Raw genomic sequence first — 18,605 nt, forward strand, 5'->3', positions numbered from 1 at the left:
ACCGTCCATGTGAAGAGCAAAAGAGGCTAAACCCATTGGCTGAAATGCAATCTCGGAACCCAGTGGCTATCATCTGATGATGATTTAGCTTTTTATTGGTTTAAAATTGGATTGTAAACTGCCCACTTGTGAAACAATCTAGTCGTACAGGTCATATCCCACGGAAAAAGAAGTCTTGGTCCAAACAGCCACTGGCTACAACAGAACCCAAGAAATACAGGTCCTTGCCCCCAGAGGCTAGTCGTCAGACCGATAGCTGATGGGTTCTGAGATTGGGCAGTTGTTGTAATATTAGCTTTTCTGCCAGGAATAAAGTACACAAGACATTAATTATGTCTTCCTTGCTGATATGCAAGTGACCTATGGCTACGTCCTGCCCCTCAAAAGCAGACCGACCAATCATAGAGTAACATTGGCCAGCTCCGACCAGGGTCCTCTATGTGTGCTACATAGACTCTCAAGCAATCGTTTCAGATTTTCTTTATTTTCAGGCTGGTTTTGCGGATTTCAAGCAAGTCACAGTTAAACGTTGTGCCTGAGGCACATATAATAGTGATTCTCGGTACCCGCAGAAGGAGATATGTTTCTAAAACGGTTCAAAAGTCATTAACATTAGCAGAGTATGTTTGCCCATCGTTACCTAGTGTTAGCACTTCTATGCTACGCAAGCTACTGAAGGGATACTAATTAACTACATGCTGTTTTTTCTTTTTAGTGATTGTCACAGTGAAGCAAGACCTACACGGTTTTACAGGAACAGTATTTTTACTTATTGTCATTGTCCTCTGACTCGATCAACAGTTGGTGGTTCACTTGTGATCTGTAGGCGTTAGCTTCTATCTTTATCTTTTTAACATGTTTTTGCTTCCGAATCAGTTTGATATCCTGGCCATATCCTTCAAATGCAAACCCTTCTGTCTGCTTCTCTATGAAAATGCTTTTTAGTGTTTCCAAAAATGAGATACAGGGAGTGCAGTTATTGACAGTGTGCACTCCATGGTCGCTGACAGCATGATGGAGGAGCAGCAGGGTGCGTTGCTTAGCAAAGGGTCAATTGCATTGGGAATTGAGTTGATACAAAGTATTTCACCTCACCTATAGTTACAAGACTGCTTGTGCTAAGCAGAATCATAAGGGTTGCACAGTTGATGCAGGATGTCTCTCTCATAGGTAAAGATAGTAAATCAGTAGTTACAGTAGTAAATCAAGGTTTGCAGAAAATCTGGAAAAGTTTGATTGCAGAACTGCATGGTCCCAGGAGAAGGACTTCAACCACTACTGCATGTTTTTGGCTCAAAATAAATGTATTGCTCACTGCCCAAATAGTATGCTCGTACATAACTCTTCCAGCTCAAACTATAAAGCAAGGAATCTCAGTCTGTCTGTATGTACGTGCGTGTCCTGCGCATATCTTGAGAACTGTCCATTTGATCTACTTCACACCATGCAGGTGTATTGTTTATTTTATATTCATAAACTTTGATTAAACAAGCGAACGGTGCAGCAGCGGGGGCGGCGCTTCAGGGCTCTATGGACTGACTGTTGTCCACAACAGGCCTTTACAGGCTGTGACTGCAGTTCACTTTTGCTGCTGGACGCTGGGTACACTCATTTTACAACCTTCTTCTGGTCCCTAGAGTCAATGAGCGATAGCCTACTGGAAAAGCATCTCTCTAGCATGGCAACTCAAATTCTTTGCCATACTAACTTACAACACTAGTTACATTAGCACCGGCAAAATTACTCGGCTTATTAAATCCATGTTATACTTTGTACCGTGGTGGTTATGTGAAAGCAAGAAACTAATACAACACTATGTGCCTTTCACCTGTGTTTCTGACCGCAAGTAGCCACAACTTTGGTGTGTTTTTCAGGGCCTGATTTAGTGATTTGAGGGCTCTGTGTTTCACCATTTCTCTAAATCGGAATGTTTATATTCAGAGTGGTAGTGGTAGGTTTTTAATCAATATATTTTATTTGGGCTTTTTGTGCCTTAAATTGAGAGTGGAGAACCCAGAAATATGGGGAGCATGAGTAGGGGAATGACATAGAGCAAATGGTCTGGCCAGCTGGAAATTGAACACAGGGACTCGCTGCTCAGGGCATTTGCACCCATGTGTACCCTAACCACTTAGGTCACCACACAACTGTTTTTCCCAAAGTAAAACTATTAAAACCACACAGCAATAGGCCTGCGTTCTTTTTTTTTTTCTTGAAGTGCAGTGTGAAACAGAGGCACTAGCACAATGTACTTGAATTCACTTAACGTCTGTCGAGGTGAAGCTTTCAATTCTAATATGATAGTTCAGTTAAATGATTAATGATCATCATTTTAATTGTTATATTTTGTGACTAAAGTCTGAATCTGCAACGTAACCAGCAACATTTCTCTGTCAGGTAAATGCAGTAGTACTGGCAAAGTTGTCCTCTGAAGCAGAAGTACACAGTGAGTAAGTAAGTTGAGTTGCATATTGTGTAAGCGCTTAGGGAGTCTGTTGTAAGTTATTTAAGGGTACAATCATTTAGAATAATAACATAATTCAATATTTGTTATATCTAACAGCCAAACATAATTCATCAATAGCTGTTCGCGTCCCCTTTAGTTGAGGACCCCATGCAGTTGCCTATCTAACCTTATGATAAAGTCTGCACCTGTGTTCACCAGTGTTTCTGACTGAGTAGCTGAGACTCGGGTACGTGCCGCAACTTTGTGTTGGGAAATGGATTCGCTCAGGACCCAAGGAAACTCAATGTTAAAAGTTAAGTTGTTAGTATGAGCTGTTCTTAAGACAGCTGCAAACAGCAATACCACATGCCAAGCATTCGGCTTCTACACACTGTTGACTGTTGTCAAAGAAGTAGGGCACACACCCACTCAGTCCTCTGTATTGAGTATGTTCCACTAAAAGTTACGGAACCAGTATGTCTGCATTAATTCAGGTTCAAGAAATACTGAAGCAAACATTTTCTTTTCGAAACTGCACTGGCATCACTCTGTAATGGATCAAATAAAAACATTTTGTATTTTTGTGTTCATTGTGTTTTTTTTGGGCCACAGCAGATCATTGCAGTACTTTGGTTGGCCACAAGGACTAAAGCGTAGTTAATGGTCAGCTGGTGTGAGACGCGTGTGAAGGCTCCGCAACTAGCTTCTATAAATGTAATCAAGTAGTGAATATGAGATATGAGTTTACAGTGAATTACAATCCCTTCTCGGCATTGTGGAGGTCTGTTTATGGGATTTTGCTGTTTCCACTCGTCCTTATGATATACCCTCTGGCGTTTTGGAGAATAATGCAACAAACAGTGCGTTGAGCAAAACTTCTTGTGAATGCTTGCGCACCATCTGCGGAGGCTAGCGCTATGTTGCCAAGCTTGAGTATAAACAATGCCTAATAGGCAGTATGGCAGACTTACTGCCTTACAGCCCCATTACCATGACTAAAATGGACAACATTGCTGAGATGCATGGTTGTTACTACATTAGTAATTTGGCAAGAGTAGTATAATAGAGATGTCAATAAACTTAAAACAAGTCAGGAATACAGAATTCTCCATTGAAAAGTTATGTTACGGCACAAGGTTGATTCTAGGCATTAAGTAGAAAGGGCACGCAGAGTAATCTGTACTGGTATGAAGATAATGCAACATGTGTAGTCCCCTTTTCCCTAGTTCTTATGTATCACCATCTTGCTTGTCATCGGATACACTATGCTCACAAAGCTACTATGGACATCTTTTTAGTTAAAGTCCTTGTGGACTCAGGATAGCAGTGTGTATTGCTGCCTAGCACAGTGTCTTTTGATACGAGTACTAGGAGTCAAAGAGATATATTCAATAGAGGCCGTAAGAACCAATATTAAACCAATCACATTAATGGTTGTGATTGATTAATGGTTTCTTATGAACCATTTTTTTTTTTTTTTTTTTTTTTTTTTAAGTGTCACAAAATCACAAGAACCGTGTCAAGAATTTCAAAAATCGAGTGGCTGATGCATGTGCCAACATTTCTGATCCACAACCCACACAAGGATTTCTCTCTCTGCAGTTGCTATTAGTTTGCTGTACAATGAGAAATAAGACACCTTAATAGTATGTAGAAAGGAACTAAATTATTTAGCCAGTGGGGTTTTCTTATAGCCAGATAACCGTGAAAAGGGAGTCAAAGCAAAACTGATGGCACATAAAATAATTTCTCTGTACAACTTTAATGGCACAATTAAAAATCCACTCCGTGACAATGCTACCCTTTCAAAAGGAAGACATACACATATCACTTATTACAGGCAATATCAAAATCACAAAAATTGCGAGTAAAACATCATGGAATATGTAGTAATATGATTGACAGTAACAGCATTGGTAGCCACTAAAAATACAATGAGAAGCCTCCTGTTCATACTTGCTAGTCAACAATTGATGGGACAGTTAACTGTACCTGTAGCCTGTTGGAGAATACTAGGTTTGCAATTAACCAATGTCAAACGTTTTGTTTTTATCATTTTAATAAAAAATTAATTTGGTATGCTTCCCATCCAAGCCTTGTCTCCTGATTCCCATTGGTTTGTGAAATTCACTAATAAACAGAAATGTTCTCTTCATGCCAAAGAAAAAGTGTATATAAAAGTAGTTATTCAAAAAGAAACGTTATAAACTTTACATCAGTATACAGTTATTAAAATATTTGCATTACTACTGAAAGTCAAAAACACTCAACTACCGAGCGATTGATTGTTGGCAATAACAATAACAAGTGGGTCTGACATGATAGTTACCCGTTGTTTTCTGAGCCATGAGAAGTCTGGTGCTGAAGAAACGTGTCCAAGCATAAGAATGTCTCAGTGCACTCAGTGCATTCATAAAGAACCTCTGAAGAAGTTCCTTTATCATTTTCAGTGTGGTCCATGAAGTCATCCTCTATGTCCTCTGCATTACCCTTCTCTAAGACAGGGTCCCTACTGGAACCAGTGCCTTGAGAGGTTTGTCCAACATCATCAGCTTCTCCAATGCTAGGATGATTTTGAAGGTGAAGCTCCAGGGATGAAGGGTTCTTGAATTGAGCTGGACACCTCGGACACTTACTAGGTTCCTTTTTATGATAGCGCAAGTGGCGTTGGTACACACATAACAGCCCAAATCTCTTTCCACATTCCTGACACTTGTAGTTAACTCTGCCCGCTTTTCCTGATTGTTTCCCCTTTGGATGTTGCTCTGGTGATGCCGTTTGTTCATTGTCAGAGGAGCTCTTGGTTATCTCATCAGGAGAGCTTAAGTTTTTGTCGCCATTAAGAATGGGGGCAGGATCATTTTGTGGATTTGTGAATAAGTGTTTTGGACCTGGTTTCTTTTCCTGTTCAGTTTTGTGGTACATGGCTATATGCCTTCTCAAATCACAGCGCTGTGGAAAATGTCTACCACAAAATACACATGTGTGCATAGTACCCTTGTGGTATCTCATGTGCCGGGATAAACTACTGGAATGATTAAAGACGCGATGACAGTGCTTGCAAGGATGCAGTTTGCCATTTGGATTACTTGCCCTTCTACGTCTGCCTTTAGGTGGCATTCTTCGCTTAAAGGATTTTTGTGATTCTTGATTCAGCTGATCTATTTCCTCCTGAGTTTGATGTGTGAGATGATGCTCCTTCAGAGCGGTTAATTTTTGGAAACGATCCCCACATAAACCACATCTGTATGGTGTGGAAGACAATTCAGTATTAATCTCATCACTAGTATCCCTTAGGATTTTACTACCGACATTCTTAACATCAATAGATGTACCATTACTGTAGCAGTTTTGAAGTGGTAGGTCTTCTATGTTGTTAGAGTTCACCTCAATTTCGATTTCGGATGCCAAAGTAGCATCAGGCCCTTTTCCTTTGCAGTGGTGCAGTGAATGTGTCTGAAAATCTGACATCCAGAAAAAATTGCACTTGCACTTTCTACAAGCATATGTTTTCTCGTTCTTCTTTTCCTGCTTATTCAAAGATTTACTCAAACCTAAAGCCTTGGGGACGAAGTGATTTTCTTTTTGATGAGCATTAAGTGCATCCACTTTAAGGAATCGCTTACCACAATGACTACAGCAGTGAAACCTTTCATTGGTATGGTCTTGGAGGTGTTTCTTAAGGTCCTGTCTACCTTCAAAGATCTTACAACACAGAGTGCACTTGTAACCTCGCTCAGTGTTTCGATACTGCTGGTGACGATGTAAACTCTGTAGGCTGTTGAATGATCTGCTACATATTTCACAACGGTAATGGCCCTGACGAGACTTGTCCAAGTTTGAGTCTGATGGCCTTGGCCTGAACACATCTCTATAAGGAGAAGGCTGTGGCCTGAGGGTTGGAGACACTGGTTTGATGGGGGATGGGAAATGCGATGGCAGGACTCCAGGAGATACTGGTTTTACAGAAGAATGTGTCTCGAAACCATTCACAACTGTCAGTGTACCATTTTCTTGTAGCACATATTCTCGGGGGACTTCAAATCCATTTGAGGAGCCATCCAAGGAAAATGACTCCAAAGGTCCATGAATGGCCATGTGGGCCAACACATTGGAGTACTGACTGAACCCATCACCACATTCAGTGCAGATGAAGGCACTAGATTCTCCACTCAACTGCGTTGAAGCAATAGTGTTCACTGATTTCTGATTTTCCATGATGAATATATTTTGGCGACGTGCTGATGGCATCACTTTTCAATCTGCAGTATTAGTAAAAATATATCCAGACAACCACAGAATTGGCTTCCATGTGAGAATTGGTATGTCCACTCTTCCAACAGACTGATTTTCTAAAAATGTCCTTGTGAGAACGTTCATCCCTCTGCAAGGTTTTTCATTTTGATTCAGCACCTGGGGGGGGATAAAAACAAGAATTAACAAACCACTGAAGCCAAAATTTGTCAAACTAAATTTCTAAAAATATATGCCAAATGACTGCAGTATTACTTTGCATTAATTTTAAATAATCCAAGTTGGATGCCACATTAAATAATTCAGATTGACTGCCAGTACAGGTTTAACCCATAGACTGTATAAGAAGTGGACGTGGTCGTCGTGACGTCACCCATTGGTTTGTGGACTGGCGTTATGAAGCCTTGTGTTTGGCGTCTTGGCCGTCGCCATTCTGGATTACGGTTGTCGGCATCTTGCCGTTTTGCAACCAGTGAACGAAAGTGACCATATTTGGACTACGGAGGAGTGGCAGAGACGCTGTATACAGATCTGGTAGCGGTAGCAACCTGTCAATCACAAGGTAGCCCGCCCTAAAGCAAACCCTGCTTTACTCGAAATGGGACCATAATTTACTCAATGATCATCATGCTGTGCATTTAAGGTAATAAAAGGGTAATAAATCAAGTGAGAGGTAGGGTCATTTTCTCACACAGAGAAATAGCGTTTTGCGATTTTGTGACAGTTTGACAATTATTTGCCAAAAACTTTGATCTATACTTTCCTACTGCGGTAGATATTTTGTGAACACCCCATTTTCTTAAGGTAAGACAAGCATTGCCTTCTACTATGAGCATGTATGTCTTTTCCTCCTTAATCCCAGCACACAAGTGTCTGTCCCTTCAACCACATATTCAGTTGATGGCTTCAAAGAGCATAAGGATTTTGTACTTTGAAATGTTTGGAATCTTTAGAGGCTGCAGACCTAAGAATTTCCCCATTCGCTCTTCTACTCATAATAGGCCTTTGAAGAATTGTGTTGACCCAATTCCTGTCCTCCTGGTGTTGGATCAAAGTACCTTGTTTGACAACTTGGGAAACACCGATCTGATACACCAAATTGGCATCGCCACCGGTATCTTATTTAGCAAATTGGGTATTGGTCATAGAGTGATTGATCTACATCAAATGCAGTTTCTTTGTCAATGTCATAATGAAATTCAGTGTTTCTGCTATCAGTTGCATTCATTCAGATAAGACAAGCTGAGAACTCAATTTTTTGTGTCAGCACTAGGTGGGGCTATGTGCAGTGATGTCAGCACGTTTTAATCTAAGAGAAAGAGCGCACAGTACTCAGTATCGGCAGATTCCCTGAGGCATCGCAATCCGGAGAGATAAAGTTGGATCAATGAATATTACATTACAGTCATTTAGCAGACGCTTTTATCTAAAGCTACTTACAACTAGTATCTATCTACACCGTAGTCGCAGCTACGGGAGCAATTTCTTTTGAGGTTAAGTGTCTTGCTCAAGGACACATTGACATTGAGTAGGAGCCGGGGATCGAACCACTGACCCTCTGATTGAAAGGCGGCCCTGCTCTCCACTTAGCCACGGTCACCCCGGTCAATCCCTCCCCAACCACTGGCTTTTTGGAAAAACAAAAAGTGGTAACAGCAACTCAAAAAGTAAAACGCAGTAAGAAACTGATTATTCATGTTATTTACCTAATTTATGTGCACTTGTTTCATTTCAGCCAAGTGTGAAAGTCTCCTGCGTTCATCTTATGGTGCACGGTCTTTAATCACAGATTCATGTACATTACATTACAGTCATTTAGCAGACGCTTTTATCCAAAGCGACTTACAATAAGTGCATTCAACATTGGTAATCAAAAGAACTACTAGTCACCAGAAGTCATAAGTACATTTCCTTTTCCAAACAAGCATCTAAGAGCATGAAGCAGAGCATAACTCAGAGCCAAAGTACAGTGCAGAAACAAGAAAAACAGTTAGTGCTATAAGTAGTACGAATACAATAAGTGCAACAAGCTAGTATGAAAACAATAAGCGCTAAGTGGAAGGCTCAGGGTAGCACTTCCTGAAGAGGTGGGTTTTCAGCCTGCGCCAAAAGATGGGCAGCGACTCCGCTGTCCTGACGTCAGTGGGAAGTTCATTCCACCACTGTGGGGCCAGGACAGAAAACAGCCGTGACCGGGTCGATCGGCTGCCAGGACCTCTGAGCGACGGGGCAACCAATCGCCCCGAGGCAGCAGAGCGAAGTGGTCGGGCGGGGGTGTAAGGCTTGACCATGGCCTGGAGATAGGAATGAGCTGTTCCTTTCACTGCCCTGTAGGCTAGCACCAGAGTCTTAAACTGGATGCGAGCTCTTACAGGTAGCCAGTGTAGAGAACGAAGAAAGGAAGTTGTGTGGGAGAACTTGGGGCGATTGAACACCAGGCGAGCTGCAGCTTTCTGGACAAGCTCCAGAGGTCTGATGGCCGACGCCGGGGCTCCGGCGAGTAGAGAGTTGCAGTAGTCCAGGCGGGAGATGACAAGAGCCTGGATGAGAACCTGCGCCGTCTCGTCAGTCAGGAAGGGACGAATCCTCCTGATGTTGTAGAGCAGGAATCTGCAGGAGCGTGTAACGGATGAAATGTTTGCCGAGAATGACAGTTGGTCATCCAGGGTCACACCCAGGTTCCTTGCAGTCCGAGTTGGCGTCACCACGGTATCATCAATGGTGATGGACAGGTCCCGGTGCGGGCAACCCTTCCCCGGGAGGAACAGTAGCTCAGTTTTGTCTAGGTTGAGCTTGAGGTGGTGTGTCGTCATCCACTTCGAGATGTCAGCCAAACACGCAGCGATGCGCGTCTCCACTTGGGTATCACCGGGGGGAAATGACAAGACCAGCTGGGTGTCATCGGCATAACAATGGTAGGAGAAGTCATGCGAGCGAATAACAGAACCCAGAGATGTTGTGTAGAGCGAGAAGAGAAGGGGGCCCAGGACTGACCCTTGCGGAACCCCCGTAGTCAGCATGCGTGGTTCTGACACGGCCCCCCTCCAGGTCACCTGGTAGGATCGACCCGTCAGGTAGGATGCAAACAGGGAGAGTGCAGAGCCTGAGACGCCCATCCCCTCGAGGGATGAGAGGAGGATTTGATGGTTCACAGTGTCAAACGCCGCAGACAAGTCCAGGAGAATCAGGACAGTGGAGAGAGAGTTAGCTCTCGCGGCGTGAAGCGACTCTGTCACCGCAAGGAGGGCCGTCTCTGTCGAGTGACCCACTTTGAACCCGGACTGGTGGGGGTCCAAAAGGCTGTTTTGGTGGAGATAGAAAGACAGTTGGTTAAAGACAGCACGTTCAAGTGTTTTGGATAGAAAGGGTAGAAGAGAAACCGGTCTGAAGTTCTTGACATCAGAAGGGTCAAGTGATGGTTTCTTCAGAAGGGGGGTGACTCTGGCGGTCTTGAAGGCCGTGGGAAAGCATCCTAAACGGTGCAATGGATTTATAGATGACGCAAATGAATACATTTTGTTCAGGTAACTCAGGCAACGGCTACACCGAAGCAACAAACACAATTTTCATTCTTTAATTTTTTTGTAAAAACAAAACAAAAACATTAGCTTTGATGCAGGCAATTTTTCCATAATGCAATGCAAGGCTATCCAGTAGGGCTGGGCGGTATGACCAAAAATGTATATTACGGTATTTTGTAAGATTATACCGGTTTCACGGTATATCACAGTATTTTTTTCGCATTAACTAATTAACGCCGAAAATTATTTTATCGAGCGTTTAATTATTAAGCAGACATTTTTAACACAAGAACCGGCCGGCAGCGAGCTGTGAACAGCTGTTTGTGTGGCGTGTCTTCCGTCTCTTCCTGCTTTCTTCACCTACATTCCCCTGGGTCCTAAGACCAGCGTTGGAAATACACAAGGGCAAAACTGCCTCTAAGAAATATAATTTTGCCTCTGATATCACTAGGAGAGGGGCAAAAAATGCCCCTATAATTTCCTCTAATAATAATGATAATTTAATGAACTTGTCAAAAACATCGTAGCCTATATGACCCGGTCCAGTTGCCATAGAATGTTTTTGATTTTCGCCTTGACTGATGTTGCTTGTGCGTGAAGAACCGGACGTTCAAAATAAATAAATAAATAAATGGAGCGCTTCTTAATACGAATGGCCCCGGCTGTCCCACTTAATCATGGCCCCAGTTCAGAGAGAAAACCCACAAAATAGAACCGGTGTCCTATTCCATTATTCCTAGCTGCGGTATTCAGGCGACTGGGCCTGCTTTGAACACTCTAATTTTTTCAAAGTAACCGCTTCGGACCCTGCGGGACACTCAGTTAAGAGCACCGAGGGGGCGCCGAGAGGTAGGGGCTTGGACAGAGAGTAGCTCACCTCGCGGTGGACCATCAGCTCGATCCCGAGATCCAACTACAAGCTTTTTAACTGCAGCAACTTTAAGATATGCTATTGGAGCTGGAATTACTGCGGCTGCTGGCACCAGACTTGCCCTCCAATTGATCCTTGTTAAAGGATTTAAAGTGTACTCATTCCAATTACAGGGCCTCGAAAGAATCCTGTCACTACCTCCCCAAGTCAGGAGTGGGTAATTTGCGCGCCTGCTACCTTGGATGTCGTAGCCGTTTCTCAGGCTCTCTCTCCGGAATCGAACCCTGATTACCTGTTACCCGTGGTCACCATGGTAGGCACAGAAAGTACCATCGAAAGTTGGCAGACATTCGAATGAGGCGTCGCTGCCACGAGGGCCAACGATCGGCTCAAGGTTATCTAGTCACCAAAGCAGCCGAGACACTCCGCATGGGTTTTGGGTCAGATAAATGCACGCATCCCTGAAGGTCAGCACTTGTTTGCATGCATTAGCTCTAGAACTGCCACAGTTATCCAAGTAACGTTAGAGCGATCAAAGGAACCATAATGATTTAATGAGTCATTCGCAGTTTCACTGTACCGGCCGTGTGTACGTAGACTTGCATGGCTTAATCTTTGAGACAAGCATATGCTACTGGCACGATCAACCAGGTAGCCAAACGACACCGGAGGGCGGGTGCGCCGCCCGACCGCATGCGCTGGAAGTGTGGGTACGCCTGCCCCCTGAGGGGGCCGACATGTGGGCGAAGCGAGCATTGGGGTGGGGGAATGATGCTGGTAGGGTTTGAGAAATGCGTTTCCCGGAGCACCCGCCGATATGTTTTTGTTCTGTCTGTCCTATCTGTATTTCCTGTACTAGGTAGGTAATACATGATTAAAAGGTAACAAATCTATAAATATAATAAGTTTGTCTGGACGGACGTAAACGCATAAGTTTGGAAACGATGACGTAGACACCTGCGATCGACTACCAGGTTAATTTAAGATGGACAACTGATTACAGGTGTTGCTGACCTTGTTGTCTTTACTAGCAGCTGTTGTCCAGTTAAAGTCTGCATGTCTGTGGAGGAAACAGCTGTTATTGTAGCGATCAGTGAGCGGCGTGAGTGGGGGAGGGAGGGAGAGAGACCCGCAGCGCTGTAACTAACGTTACGTCTGAAAAATAAAACTTATAAAATTTTCCACGAACTGCATCTGTTTGAGTTCATAGAGGAAGATTTTAGAGAAGATCTTAAGTATCAAACACATACTTACGATCATTAAAGACTACTTTATTACTCTGGTTGCTTAGTTACAAAATACGACAATCTACTTCCTGTTTACATCGGCGCATGCCCCGTGTACGTGAAGAGTCACGTGATATTCACATACTTTTTTTTGGTTTTTAAAGTGTTTTTGTTTGTAATATGTATAATAAGCATATCATTTAGTTGATAGGTTTGCAGTTTTCAAGGTGTAAATTTCAGATTGCATCTATTACACACATGAAAATAACTCACGTTTTCTGCGGAGATGACGTAAGTTGCTCGTGTTACCACCAGCGGCATCAACAGTGGCTCCAAACTCGCAAAACGTCGGATTTTTTAAAACCAAAACACTTCCAAACAGCAGACACAGCTCCTCTCTTGGGCACAGACTCTATTGGTGCATCTCCGGTCTCTCTTTGTTCCTCCTGCATCGCTCTTTTCTGTTCTTTAAGTAACGCAACAGAGCCTCTCCCAGCTGTTAGCAGACTGTTGTGCTAACGGCTAGCTACCGAGCTGTACCCAGCATGCTGTTCGGCTTTTATAAATGTACAATTATTAGTGTTACAAATTGTTTATGTGTCACAAACTGTTGTGTGCCGTGGTGTTTCCCTGTTAAAAAGCATTAGTTGTGGGTTATTAATTGTTGTGTTATAAAGTTATAACCATAATTTAGGGGTCCCTCTCACTACATAAGTAGCTCCAACCGTAGCACTCTTCGCGGCGAACAATATATTTTACTTACTGTTGAAGAGTGACAGCAGTTGTTTCGGCTATACCGGTATGACGGTATATTATGAAAAATTCATATCATATGGGAAATTAAAACCGGTATACCGCCCAGCCCTACTATCCAGTAGTCAATTATATAGATTTTATTAATTTGAATAACCTTAATGCACTTTAAGTGTGGACTGTGCAGCTTTACTATCAAGGAAAAAACAAGTATCGGATCAGGATTCAGTATCTGCATGTACCATTCATGCTGTGCCGGTACATCTTGAGTAGTTGTGGTTTCACATAGCTCACAGCAACTTCCCCCCAACCCATATTGCAAAATGCAGAACTCCTCTAGAAAAGGTAAAACTAAAACAAGGTAATAAGTTGCTCTTAAAAATTTAAATGTATCACTGAGAGCTCCACCATCCAAGGATATTAGTAGAACGAGGTGCTTGAGAGAAGCTCTCTGCATTACCAGACAACAAGTACATGGTAAATAGACTGTACTTGCATAGCGCTTTTATAGTCTTCCGACCACTTGAAGCGCTTTCACACTACATGTCATCATTCACACCCATTCATACACTGATGGCAGGGGCTACCATGCAAGTTGCCACCTGCCCATCAGGACTATCTAATCATTCATGCCCATTCATATACCACAGAAACAGTGTGCAGGAGCAATTCACACTTGGGCAAGTGTCTTGCCCAAGTGTCTTGCCCAAGGACACATCAACATGGACTAGCGCAGCCGGGGATCGAACTACCGATCCTCTGATTGAAGAACGACCCTGCTCTTCCACTGAGCCAGTCGCCCAAGTTCAAGTCTCTCATGCCCCTTTTAGACCAATATAGTGACCCCAGATGGGTTGGAAGCCATGCTGGAAGCTGCCTGTCTTTGGTACATTGGCATGTGGATTCATCACGTGTGCGGAAACAAGTTGTGAACACAACTTGCAATAAGTTGCTAATTTACAACCAAATACATTTTGATAAACTGAAGATAATGTTGTATTCAGATTAATATCATTGTACTTAGCAAAACACACAACCCCAACAATGCAAACTAGTTAAGGGTGTTAACAACAAACCCACAAAGAATACAATTCTGAGTGAAATCTGCCAAAGAAACCACAGCTATGAAATCTGACCCTGTGCACATTTCAAGTCTTTCAACTCACGTGCCTGTAGTTGGATGTGTACAATGGAAACTTCCACTTCCTTATTATATTAAAAATCACTGAACCTTGAAATGTCTACAGTAGGCAAAATATGCAACAACAATAAACATATAAACATATGCAAGATAGAGATACACTATTATGGGTGTTCCAAACCAATCCACAGCATCAGGGCTACTATAACAACACTCTTTACTAAGTGCAATAAAACCTTTGTGAGAAAAAAAAACAATACTTTAGGACCATCAATACACCACCTGTTCAACAAGCATTAACATATAAACACAAAGTAATATTTCAATCTGCTCTGTCCACAGTCTTTCATTCACCGCTACTTAATTTATACAAGCACAAAGCACTAAGTCGGCTTACACCAAACGCAAAGCAATCTTTTCGAGCAGCACGATTACATAAAAAGTCAATACAAAAACGCAAATAGACACAAATTCATGACAGCGGTAATTTGCATATTTAAGAAATGCATGCAATGCTGTGTCGTTAAAGCCCATCAGCGTTGAGATTCTCCTGTTGCCACTAAAACATTGTTGAATCAGAAATGGTGGGAAAAGGCTGTATCTATTACTTCCACAACATCTACAAAGCAGCAATAGTGGTTATTTCTGCCATCACTGATGAAACGTTGTCTACATGGAGGTTAGCCCCTCCCCTCTCCAGAGCATCTAGCGTGAGTGTCACGAAGAAACGCAAATGATTCAGCGGTAAAACTAGCACGAGTGACGCAATACGGATAATTCTGTTCACATTTGGTGTGAACAAAGCATGATAGCAGATTGTTGCAAACAAGCTAAAACAAAAGCTGTCTGTATGTTGTCATGTTGAGCTCAGTTTACCATGCATCCTAATATCCTTGTACACTCATCTGCTGGCTGAAACAAAGCAGCCTCTCCTCCCTCAGTCGTACCTGCAGCCAGTGAATCCCATCAGCAGGAGGAATGACTGATACTCACCAAGTACTTCACTAAGGAATATGATCTATTACATTTACATTTTAGATTTCTTTCCAATGAGATACTGAGTTTATATAGTGACTTTGCTGTTGAAAACATCACTGGTGCAGCTCTAGAAACAATATTTAGTTATACATAAACATCTGCATTTATTATTTTTTTTAAAGAATATATTTTAAAGCATTTATTTAGTAATGCGAAAGAACTGAAGAGTATCGATAAAGAATCACACTGATAACTCATCGATAAGAGTAGTGGTATTGATAAAATCCAAACAACACCCATCTCTAGTAACATGCTGTGTTCAAGTGTAATCTTGTAAAATTTTGTTTTTGGCAAGAAAATGTAATAAATAGAATTGTTTGGAGGAGATTATTTCAATGCAGAATAAAATAGATATTAGAGAGGAATAATGACTTGTTAAGATTATTATATTTTAAATGCACTGGTATCAGCATCAAGTTCAGTATCAAAAGAGGGAAACATGGTATTACGACATCGCTACTCAGAAGATGATTTTCATACTTCTAGTCCTGTTATTGCTAAATACTCCTAAATAATACTACTAAACCATACTAATGTTTTTGATTGATGGTGAAGTTATTAGTGTTTTGAATAACTCACTAAATATAACTTAAATTAGAAAGATTGTTTCTTTTAAAATCAAAATTTGAGTTTTAGCATTATAACAAACAGACCACATGCTGCATAAATACAGTAACTGCATTGTTGGGTTCATTGCAATGACAATGCATGATAAGCATGTGTTGTTTATGTGTACGCAGGACAATAAATATGTTAATATTCATTTTTTTCATCAACATTTTTACCTGGTGGGCTTAAAGGGGATGCTAGCAAAAACATAATAATCACACGGTCTGGGTTGGATGTAAATAAGTCAATAACAGGGATATTGCATATATATTATGTATATTATATCCAAACATATCTTTACTTTTCAGATGAGTTTAGTTTGACCTGAGTAAACGCAAAACTAAACTACAGTTCATGCCCACCCATGATAGAAGTATGCTGTCTGTACACGGAGGGAACAATGCAAAATCTAGAGTAGAAAATTTGACTTGTGATTAACATTTGAAATTCAATTAAAGTTACTACTCAATTAGTCGAGCAACAAAAAATAATTGCCAACTATTTTGATTATCAATTATTCCTTTTAGGTTGTTTTTTTCATGCAAAAATGTCAGAAAATGCTGATCATCACCTTGGACTATTCTCTGACATTTCGGAGACCAAACAATTAAGTAAGAAAGTAATCGGCAGCGAAATAAATAATGAAAATAATCATTAGTTAGAGCCCTACATAATAAACTGGAATTATATCTTTACATAGCAAATAGTTTTTTGCTGCTATATTAATGCACTAAATCACGTATATTGCACCTTCAATACAATATACAATTCAGTAAATTAATATTTATGTATTTATTTGTGACATTTTGTTTTACAAAGTCAGGAAAGCAATGTTTAAAAGTCGAGCCTGACGTTGCCTAACATAAAAAGAATGATCTCACTTACACACAGTGAGGCACACAGCTTGGCAATTAAACACTGGTATCAGATTAGTACTCGTGATCAGCGGGTACCCAAAGCCCAGGTATCATAATCAGTACCAGGCTGAAAAAAAGGTACATTTTGTGTAATTTCCACTATACAGTAGATATGATTGTTAGTTTGGCTTTATTTGTGAAAACACAGCAAAAATGCTCCAAAGGATTGGAGAAAAAATTAAAATAGCTTTTGAGAGCTAAGAGAATATAGGTTTGAATAGAACACGTTTGTATAGTTATCATATATGTATCAGCAAATCATTAAGTGGACTTCTTTCGAACGTTTGATTGGTTCAAATGACAGATTAGACTTTAATTTGAACAATATCACACTCCTGCCAAGGAAAAATATATCATACCTGTACATAATTAAATAACAAGCATGAGCATTTTCATTAGAACGTCGGTTATGAGGACACGTTATGAGGACACGTTATGAGGACACGATATGAGGTGTTATTACCTAAATCAACACATCGAAAGCTCACACTCACAGGTGAGATTGTCTCATTTGTTCTGGAGCTATCTTCATCCTCAAAGCTTTGACAGATCTTTTTTCCGACGAAGACACAACGACTTTCGTCTGCGTGTATGATTTTAGGATTATCGTGTTCAGACTACGATGTGTGCAGCCAGGGGGCGACAGGCCCCTTCACAGGCATGGACCCGTTTTAGACAAACAGCTAGCCTGATTTGCAAAGCTTATGATTCATTTAAACTGATACGCACTGCTGAGGGCTCACTGAACGAGATAAAGCTCACGCACGATCAGCCCACACATTGTTCCAAGTGGACGTGAAGCTGATATTGTGGTCCGAAAATAGCTAACGTTAGCTGCTGCTAGCTAACGCTACATAGCAAGGGGAGAAACGCACGTCTATTCACGTGTAATAAAACACGTAGGAATCAGCCATTCAGCTCGATGTAAACACAACTCACCACTTATCATGGTACATCTCAGAATACAGCGAGCTTCACGTGCAGCGATCCATCAGTGCTGCTCTTCAGATGACGGCTGTCTGCCGCTGCAGGCCAGAGCTCTTTCTCGCGAAACATCTTAAAATGGTAACAGCTATGACATCATGACGCACGCAGCATACGTTTGTGACGTTTTTGTGACGTTGCAAAATACAACGTAATTTAATTGTAACACCCATAGATGACAGAGATTTTAACTCACAATGCAGAGCTTTATTGAACGCAATCTATAGATTATATTGCTTTACCGTGTAGTATGGCCTGGATGAAACAGTTCCACAGTTCACTCACAATTATAGTTGACTGAAGTCAATTTCCCCCAAAATATAGCTTCATTATATAAAACAATGTCCTATCATTGATAGAAAATGATTACAAAAAAGCGTGCACACACCATCTTTTAAAAGGTTGGAGAAGATAGAAAAAAAGTGTATAATTATTTACATCCAAACTATTATGCTAACAAAATGTACACATGTATCATAAGTGCTGCCTGAAGTATCAGAATAATACATAATGATGTGAAAGCTAATATTATATATTTATACATAATCACAAATGACTGGGGAGGTTCCCACATTCTGACTGGAGTACATATGAGTTATCTCTGCTTGTCAAGGAATATCATGAAGACAATCACAAATCAATACACACAATACTTGACAATATATCAAACCAACACAGTGAAAATGGGTTCTGTTTTAGGAACATAATAAACCTGTACTTTATGTATTCATTAGGCTTATATTAGCCTGTCCTGACAGTAAAATAAAAATACACAATGAAATGTGTATCAAAGAACATGGTAGGCATGTAGCAATCAGAATACAGTGTAATCAGTTTCTATGGTG

At 41.2% G+C, this 18,605-nt stretch overlaps 1 protein-coding gene across 1 annotated transcript; it reads right to left on the reverse strand.

The window, feature by feature from the left end:
- Positions 1 to 4,189: 4,189 nt before the first annotated feature.
- si:dkeyp-84f3.5 (uncharacterized protein LOC334144 homolog) lies at positions 4,190 to 17,820 on the reverse strand. The gene is made up of 2 exons (XM_068736527.1): positions 17,716 to 17,820; positions 4,190 to 6,859 (listed from the first exon to the last, which is right to left on the reverse strand). The coding sequence occupies exon 2, from the start codon at positions 6,695 to 6,697 to the stop codon at positions 4,772 to 4,774; it is 1,926 nt and encodes a 641-aa protein (XP_068592628.1). The 5' UTR covers positions 6,698 to 6,859; positions 17,716 to 17,820; the 3' UTR covers positions 4,190 to 4,771.
- Positions 17,821 to 18,605: the final 785 nt, after the last annotated feature.

Source organism: Cebidichthys violaceus, unplaced genomic scaffold (genome assembly GCF_023349555.1).
Source record: "Cebidichthys violaceus isolate CVI_PGR_0920_01 unplaced genomic scaffold, fCebVio1.0.p SCAF_7, whole genome shotgun sequence".
In the NCBI taxonomy this organism is placed as follows: domain Eukaryota; kingdom Metazoa; phylum Chordata; class Actinopteri; order Perciformes; family Stichaeidae; genus Cebidichthys; species Cebidichthys violaceus.

What these genes read in the sequence shown, in the direction of transcription:
- si:dkeyp-84f3.5 (XM_068736527.1), bottom strand. Translation starts at nt 6,697, where the DNA reads ATGCCATCAGCACGTCGCCAAAATATATTCATCATGGAAAATCAGAAA.